This window comes from Pygoscelis adeliae, unplaced genomic scaffold (genome assembly GCF_000699105.1).
Source record: "Pygoscelis adeliae isolate BGI_AS28 unplaced genomic scaffold, ASM69910v1 Scaffold294, whole genome shotgun sequence".
NCBI lineage: Eukaryota > Metazoa > Chordata > Aves > Sphenisciformes > Spheniscidae > Pygoscelis > Pygoscelis adeliae.
Window position 1 is genome coordinate 3,396,395 of NW_008824722.1, and position 9,369 is coordinate 3,405,763.

The following is a 9,369-nucleotide window of genomic DNA, read 5'->3' on the forward strand; positions in this document are numbered from 1 at the left end:
CTTCTAGATGTATTCAAAACGTCCACTGTGAATATAACAGCAGGGTGTACGTATCAGGCGTATACAGCTTTTCATATATATACCTTATGCGAACAGACTCCCCGTTAAATCCCACCACAACACAAGGACAATTAGTTATTTCAATAGTGATAAAATAATTAACCGGATTTCAGGTCAAGAAGCATCTTTGGTTAAAATTAACATGCCAGTTAGAAAACTGAAGCCAGCAACGTCTCCTGTTTCTAACATATGGGAGAATATGAAAAAAAATTATAACACACAGCACCAAGAGAACGTAGTCTGCCAAACCTGTTTTTCATGAAGGAAGGCTACTACCTTTCGGATGCTAAAAAAAAAACCAACAAAAAAACGCAGAAAGCCCTGTCACATTTAAGAATAAGTTACAAGAAAAATAAGACTGCAAACCTTAAACCAGAATTTGGAATCTTTGTGAATGCACTCCCTAGGATCAACCCCACTTCTTTCATATAAGGTGACTATTCAATGCAAATATGAGTTATGGAGATGCCTCTCAGATAGAACAGTAACATGAAACACCCCCCTGAAAAAAATACAACTTTATGATAGCTGTCACCACGTAGAAGGTGCATATAGTCATTTACCTGAAAAGGCAACAGATTGTTGCCATTGTCCGTCCTGAACGCGTTGTCTTCCATCCAGGATTTGGGGGTTAAGGGTGCAGCCCGTGGGAACTTCGGAGGGGCAATGACATTGCTGGAGAACGGTTTTTTAAGGGGTGAAATGGGATTGAGGGGGGAGGGTACACCGACCCCCACTCCCACGCCGACCCCCACTCCAACTGCCCTTCGAGGGTCCCTACCAGCCTGCAGCCCACCCCAAGGGTTGGAAGGTGTACTCCAAGCTGCATTTTGATGGTTATTCCAGCTGGAGGAGGAAGAAGAGGAGGCAGAGGAGGAAGACGGTTTGCTGGTCATGATGGGCTGATGGCTGTAAGCAGCATTTCTCTGGGCGAAAGGTGCCTGATTAGGGCTTACAGGTGACCTCCGCTGCTGCTGCTGCTGCTGCTGCTGCTGAGCTTGCTGCTGCTGCTGCTGATGTTGGTGGTGTTGAGTCTGAGCTAGGCCAATTTGAGGCGAGAAAGTGCCACCAAATACAGGGTTGACATGGTGTGGAAAATTCTGGAAAAGCATTGTCCCATTGACTGGAGTAATCCCTTGGAAAAAGCTATCATCCACTGTGTTTGTGGTCCCTGTAGACCAGGTGCTGCCGAAGGAGGGAGACAAGGAGGTGCCGGCTGCAGGTTCTTGTTGAGGCTGGTGAAAGCTCAAGCCAGGCAAAATGGGAGACTCCATCTGCATCTTCTCCTTGCTATTTTGGGAAGGAGCCGATGTGCCGATACTAGTCACTGAACTGTTGTCTTCTGGTTTGGGTGTCTCCGACGAGATGGGTGTAGAGGGGGCTTCTGCTGAGTTTGGATCTTGCTGCTGCTGCTGCTGCCGCTGCTGCTGGGGCTGGGCTTTGCTTTTGTCCATCAGTAAATCATCCTGCATGGTTTGCGCAGCTGAAACAGTAGGGGAAAAAACCACAAAGACAGATTATTAACATTGTCATTCATACCACAAACCAGGCTGTTTTAATCATTTGCCGGCCAAAAATCTCATCCTATTGCCAGTGCTATGCTACAGCAAGTTGCAAGGCAAACCCGTAATCTTCCCCCTCCCCCATTTAGGAATATGTAACCTTTGATCGTGCTAGATTGCCTTTAAAATATTTCTTAAGATGCTTCACCCTTTTTGATGCCTTGTTTCCCTTCAGTCTAAATGAGAGATATGCTTATAGGGCAGAGATATACAGCAATTTCGCCACGTCTCTTTTCTCTTACACCGGAACTCAGAGCTCTCACCCTGCAATGAGAAACTGATTCTGGTTCCTGTTTTTCCAAGCACCCTCCTCCTCCTCCACCTCCTCCCCCTAGTTATTTGCATACGTCAATAAATACTGCTGCGTCCTTCAGCAAGGTTAAAAAGACACCAGTCTTCGCTCTTCTCCACCCCCTTTTCTATTAGGGGACCTTTAAAGGAGCCGGGTACCGATTTTCCTTAATTAACAAACAAGCTTTCAATTATTTACATTTATCAGAGAGAAAGCACACACGAAATCTCGCACTGACACGGGAGCGGTTCTTAGCTGCACGATCGTTTTCTGGCCTTTTTCTGCCGCACGGCTCGCCGCTTGCTTAAGGCATGAGAAGCGATCGCAATGACGGGAGGGGTGTGTGTGAAGACACTCCGTGTACAAAGCCACCGACGGGTGTTGTATTTGCCTTCAGTGACCTTACGATCTTTCCGTGTAAAACACTGTTTTACATCAAAGCAGTCCTTTGCTTAAAGGTATTTCTACTCGCTGTATTTCTCTATGTATAAAATTATCAGTAATTTGTTCATCAGAAAAAAATAAGGTCAAAATGAGCGGATCTGGGAGGTATTATTAGACTATGATGTTTCTGATGCTTTCACAATGAAAAATAAAGATGGGGCAAATTGAAATATCTAAAATATGGACATGCCACATTTTAAAAGCCATCTTTATATGCACAAGACAAAGACTAGTGATGCAAATTATTTGCTAAATCAATCCATAAGTTTAAACTTTAAAAAGTAAATGTACGTAGAATGGTTGAGTCTCATATCTGCAAGAAATGTTGCTTCATATGAAATAGGACAGATCATATAATTTGATTATTATTTTGAAACAGAGTAGTACTAATGCATATACAGACATCAATGAACAGCAATTGTATGAAACTAGAACAGGAACCTCCTCATTTTGCAGACTTTCAGTCAACTGATGAGATTGTTCTTAATCTCAAAAGTATTTTAAATGAGCCAAAAATCACTTTAATTGAGTAACTATGTTAAAGATGGTCACCGCTGAATACCTAATTGCATTTCTATTGAGTTAATCATATGACATGTACATTCCTAAGATTGCAATTTTTTAGGATTGTTCTTTTAATGTAACAAAGTAAAGTTAAGCCAAATCCATTAACTGTTTAAGAAAGGTGGCAAAGAGTGAAATCGATGACCCCCTCCTTTCTGACATCAACAGTTTTCAGATGGTCCATGTGCATCTTTAGCATTTTTTGTTTCTCCCTTTCTTTCTTTTAAATCTCTTCTGAGCCATACACACACTTTTTAGTTAAAATGAATGTCAGGACAGGCTTCTGCTATCTATTAAGTTACTGCTTATGCTCCCTATTATTTACCTGTTCAATATGTAAACCGAACAGCAAGGGTTCATGAACAGACTGTGTAGTGAGACAACATTAAGGCAAGTTCCTAAGAAGAATGGAGTAAACTATTGCATCTGTAACAGGCAGCTCTGCTGCTGCTGCTGCTGGAAAACCTTGCGAGGCAGTTTAAAGCAATACCGCAGTAAGCCATAATATACCAAGCTCTGTGTAGCTTTCCATTAGCTTCATTTCTATCAAAATCACTATTACTCCTAAGGCTACATAAAATCACTGATGATTCTACATCAGAAAGAGAAGAAGATTATATTTATCCCTCCTCTGGTTCAGTACAAAAATATGTTTAGAGAGAAAAACAGCAGCTGAAATGTTAAAATTCTGTTGTCAATAAAGTATATTTAAATCAGTTAGCCACCAGGTTATCTATAGTGGCAAGCACAGCAGTTGCTTCAAATATGTACCTTGACTTAGCTAGTTGTTTTTGAACTTTATCCTAAGGACTGTAATCCACATTCATTTTCATGCTGCTTCTTAAAGGTAAAAATCACTGCACAATTCAACGCTCTTGTCAAGGTCAAGACCTACCTTTAATGAATGAAGCCAGTCTGAATGGAAAAACACTGCATAATAATTGACTTTGAAAGACAGGCCAGCCAATGTCTAATGTTGGACTAATACGCAGTACCTCTTGATTATTTGCTGGTGTAAGTATTTGTACAAATTTACAATCCAGCACAGGAAATCTATATCCCCATAGCAATACCAGCTCCGTTTGCATGCAGCAACCCACGCAGTCAACACAGAAATTTTTAAGGAACAGTTACCTTTGGATTTTCTGTATTTAAAGATCAACAAAATGACAGTATATTTATTTTCTTCTTTCAGGTTTGGTATATGACAAATAGTCGACCACTCTGGCAAGAGCACTTTGACAACTGGAAGCTTTCAGCGCATGCTCTCCCAAGGAATCATGGGGTTTGAAGTCTTACCTATAGATGGCATTTCACTGCTGCCTATCCTGAAAGGAAGAGGGCTTGAAAGGAAAAAAGATGCGTGCACGCTCCCTCTTTCCAGGGAAAATTGCTGCAATCTGAATCACCAGCTCTGAGAAAATAAATATCTGTCAGATTGGTCTGAAAATGAGTAATTAAATAAGACCTTTTAACAGTTTAATTTATAAGCCCAGATCAAATATCTACCTATTCAGAACAACAATCGCTAGACAAAGAAATAGTTCCAGTATTTCCAAACTTCCTTCCAAACTCCAGGCTTCTAGTTTAAGAAATTAATTATAAGCTCATACCAGCTATAAAATATACAGCTATTACAAAGGAGATTGTGTCATGTTGCTTAGCTGAAGAAAATATTAAATAATCACCCGTCATAATTTCAAAAAACATTCTGAAACTCAAACACAAATAGGTCGAGTACAAAAATCAAAATCAGCACGTAAGCAAAAAGTTGTGCTATTTGAATAGTTTCCAATTTCCAAGTTACCACTTTTTCATTACTGATTTACTGTTACTACACTGAAAATTCCACCAAAAAATAAGCTACTCAGAAAAAAAGGAAGGTGCAAATTTTACTATTTAACATTCCAGCTACTCTGTACACTGTGGTTCCACATTTCAACTACCTCCCTTCCACTACCCACAATCCACATATCTCCGATCTCCACATCAATACACAGCCTGACAGGAGTTCCTCTCATAAGATATTAATACTTTGATGATTAATGTAGCTTGGGTAAAGTTTTCAGAATTTCATTTACTGGCACTCGTGTTCTGTCTTGTATTGGTCCATGAATTATTCTGGATATTTATTCTGGGTAATTATTCATAATACTAATTATTCAGGACCAAATACTAATGCTTGTATGGAAATTACATAGTTGAAACCAGAAGTGGTTGATTTTTCAAAGGATGAAATGTGCATAGCTTTATGGGTGAAAAAGAGATGACTAAAGCTGAGAAAGATAAATTAGGGCAGCTGAAAATGGGTTGTTAAAACACTGATGTCTCTGCTTTCTACAGTCTGTTTATGTTGGACTGTATGGTCTGCCTGCCTTAAATCAATGCTGTAATGAGTTTCTCAACACTTGCTATAACCTGTTTGTGCTACTCTGAATCATTAAGGGCAGGAAAACTGCTTTCTTACAGTGCTTGAAAATACCTCATTTGTTGAAATATCCCAGCTAGCACAGGGCTGGCTCTAGGTGTTCTATACCCCTCCTTTATGTCCCTATTTACTTCTGCGTTATTGCTTTTCAGATGATTTGAGGATTCATGTGGAAGGGACCGCACCCTTGCTGTCAGTTCTTCCCAGAAGACAGCTTCACTTTGTAGATCAATTATTAACATAAGGAGAGCACTCATTACGATATTCACAAATGGAGAAGCACTCCAGAACCAAAGAAAATCAGGACATAAAGACAGTTTTTGATCAACTAGCCACTAGAAGAAAAACACTGTTTGTTTCTACCAGCCAACTCTTTCGTAACTGGAAGTTAAAAGATAATAACAACAGCTGTATCAGAATACAAGAGCTTAATTCAATCTGGTATCTGAATTTCTTGACCTGGGCCAGTTCCAAAGAAACAAATGTAAGAAAGGCCCAAATAAGCCTAGCTAATTCAATTAACATTGTATTGAGTGTATTTTTATTTTATGAAATTCATTATGAAGCAATTCAACCCTACTATGACTAACAAACCACACTAATCTTTTTGCCAGAAAGTGAATATTCCAACTAGCTTGAAGATTAAAATGAAGCATTATGCTACTGAAAAAAAAGAGTTTTATTGTAGAAACATTTTTCTCAGTTCAGATTTGTTTCATTTTAGCTTAATTGAGGGCTCCTTGACTCTTTAAATATGGAATCAAGTAGATTAAAAACGCCTAACTGATCTTGTAATTTAATTTTACATATTACTATCATAGCAGTTAAAATGTAGTTTTGCCAAAATAGAATACTTTCATATTGCCAGGTTACTTAGTTTTGTTGGAAACAGTGAATAATTCCAACAGTCTTAATGTTGTCAAATCAAAAGAAATGTATTAAGGTACTGCTCCTTCATTATTCGGCCTCTTTTTCAGGCCTTGCTGAAATGGTCAGATAAATATTTAATATACCTCCATATTATTCTTACAGTAATTGCTTGTCAACTTCTTTATTAAGCTTAAATCTGTATGAATTTGTTATCAAACAATTTAGTGTTTTAAAAGTTGATCTTTTGACAGAAATCTGATAGCCAAATTTAGGGCTCAAATTTAAGCCCTAAATAGCCTATATTGTTTTTGGTGATTTTCATTAAGTTCTGTACTTGCCTTCAAATGTGCAGTTTTATTTAATTCAAAATGGCTGCCATCTCCAGTTAGTATCAGTGAGGCTGAACTCAGTCGAATCTCAATTAGTAGCAATCGTTTTCCCTCACTTTGCATTGACGAAAGTGAGTCTGTTTCGGGGAGAGTTCTCTCTGGGCTCAAATGCAGCTACTACCAGGCGAAGGTAAGAGAGGACAGAGTGAGACAGTGCAATGAACATCATGGAAACAGAAGGAAGGAACAAAGATGACTCTATTAAGGGATGATACGGGAAGCAATGGTTTAAAAAATGAAAAAACTGCAAGAAGCAACCTGAGATTTATAGTGGAAATTGCCAATGCAAAAAAGGAAGCATAAAGAATAAGAAGTGGAAAGAAAATGAAGAAAAAAAGGGGATGAGAGTGAATTGAAGGAAGAGATTGTTGGGGAGAATAAAGCAAGCATTTGAATAGAGCAGCTGCATATCCGGTCTTGTTATGGGGAAGAGATGAAGATGGAATGACAACTCTTGCTCTGTCAGGGAATAAGGAGTTTTTTCTCAAATTCAGAAACAGTTGGTTATATATGTATTTTAGGATCACACTTTGATTCTGAGAAGAGCAGACAAATGGAGAACACATACCCCAAGCTGTCCAACAAACTCCTCAACAATAAAAAGGCACAAATCAGTTTTTGAATTTCAGGATTTTTAAGCTATTTATGGGATGTTAAGAGGTCTGCCATTATAGAATCATAGAACAGTTTGGGTTGGAAGGGATCTTCAAAGGTCATCTAGTCCAACCCCCCCTGCAATGAGCAGGGACATCTTCAACTAGATCAGGTTGCTCAGAGCCCCGTCCAACCTGACCTTGAACGTTTCCAGGGATGGGGCATCTACCACCTCTCTGGGCAACCTGTTCCAGTGCTTCACCACCCTCAGCGTAAAACATTTCTTCCTTATGTCCAATCTAAATCTACCCTCTTTTAGTTTAAAACCATTACCCCTTGTACTATCATGTTTTTATGTATCCTATTATGTTTTTATATTTCATGTTTGGAAAAAGAAGAAGAAGAAGAAAAAAAAAGATGTCCAAACCTACCAAGCGTTCACTATTTGACCTGATATTCAAGTTTTGTCCAGTCTTGTCATCCCTCCCTGTGCCAGTGGTAGAGCAAAGCAGCCGCCTTTGTCACAGACTGTTCTTCAGCCTCAAATGGTAGCCAAGTGATCCTGGGTTCCGGTTACATTTCTTCAGGTAAGTATTGTTCACAGCCTTTATTACTCATCATGACCTCATAGCTTTATCCTAAACGGCAGGCAACTAGCATATCCCTCCCACTCCAAAGCAAAAATACAGAAATTGCACAAATTGCATAATCCTAGGAATAAAACCAGCTTCCTATTTCCATTTGTAACATTTGACAATAAATATAAATATATAAAACCTAAGCTTTTCGCTAGTCTAGCTGATCATCACTCTGGCCAATAGACAGTGCACTTACTCCAGACGAAGATTAGGAACCAGAAACTCTGATATCTAATATTGCTCTTACATTTCACGAACAGCTGTAATTGGGACAGTGTGTATTAGGTTCTCTTCCAGGAAGTCATGACCATATGGTTTACTCAGGCCACTGTACATCCAAGATGTCTCAGCAGTGCAAGCAAAACTGAATTTTACTGTCCCAAGAATAGGTACAAAATAAATTTCCTGGGACAGGATGTCAGCATGATGCCTTCTTCCTACCTGCTTCTATACATACTTCCTGTAAAGAACATTTACACCACTGTAACTACTTTAGCATTCCTGTTTATGGTATTTGTAGCAATTAGAAAATAAACAACACCCTCCCTACTCTATATGTATAATACAGTTTACAAGTGCAAGTCCAGATATTTTACACGCATTTTTACAACACTTTTCTCTCAACAAAGACTCTAAAAACCATACTGGTTTTTCCCTAGCTAAGGCAGCACAGTCAAAAAATCCAGTATATGCACTGAAGTCTCTTTCCTATTCTACCTGATCTCTATAGTCATGTATATCCACCATGTAAATGCTACTTCTCTCAACCAAGAACAGATGTAGGTTGATGCAGCTGTACAATTGTGGGGTTGGCCATATAAATTACTACCTTGTATGGCAACTCCAGTATAACAAAGTTGTAATTTACACAAGGTATCAGGGACAAGCTACATGTAACAAAACTTATTACAAGAACTATTTATTAAAAATATACATACATATATATTTATATATAACCTGAAAAGGAAAATTCAAAGTTGATCTTTACTAACCAACCTTCCCAAGAATCTGGAAAGTCACAACTGCCTCTGAAAAGCAGGGTCTCGCCCTTTGCTTGGGGAACATGACATTATGCAGAACCTTTACATGCACGCAAATATGCATACGCTTGTACTGAGAAGTAAGAGTGGGAGACAGACACCCATGGAGGAGATAAATGGGAAGGCAACTTCTTTCCAGGTGCTATCCACCTCTTTGTTCTATAAATGCTTTTCAGCTTCTGAATATCCAGTTTCACAGACTGCGATGCTCTGTATTGACTTCAGAACATATAACAAATTTTAAAAGCACTTTAGAAGGATTTTTTCCCATTAGGAAGCACGCCTACAGACTGAAATGAGAGTGTTGTCATTACCACCAGCCGTCCCACGCCTCACCCCACTTGCGCGCCGAAGCTAGTGGCCACCAGGCCTCCATCGAGCACGAAGGGCCACTTACAAGGGCGCCGGGTGCTTGTCCTTGTCATTGCCAACAAGCCCACAGAAACGGATTAATTTCCCTTCCTCCTTGCCAGCCACCGCCCTCCTCG

The 9,369-nt window shown here is 39.4% G+C and overlaps 1 protein-coding gene across 1 annotated transcript in view; it reads right to left on the reverse strand.

The window, feature by feature from the left end:
- The window catches only part of CPEB3 (cytoplasmic polyadenylation element binding protein 3), a 99,782-nt gene extending 90,427 nt beyond the window's left edge, over positions 1 to 9,355 (reverse strand). The window contains 2 exon segments of the mRNA XM_009323264.1: positions 624 to 1,543; positions 9,279 to 9,355. Coding sequence (XP_009321539.1) covers positions 624 to 1,543; positions 9,279 to 9,306 — 948 coding nt within the window. The 5' untranslated portion in view covers positions 9,307 to 9,355.
- Positions 9,356 to 9,369: the final 14 nt, after the last annotated feature.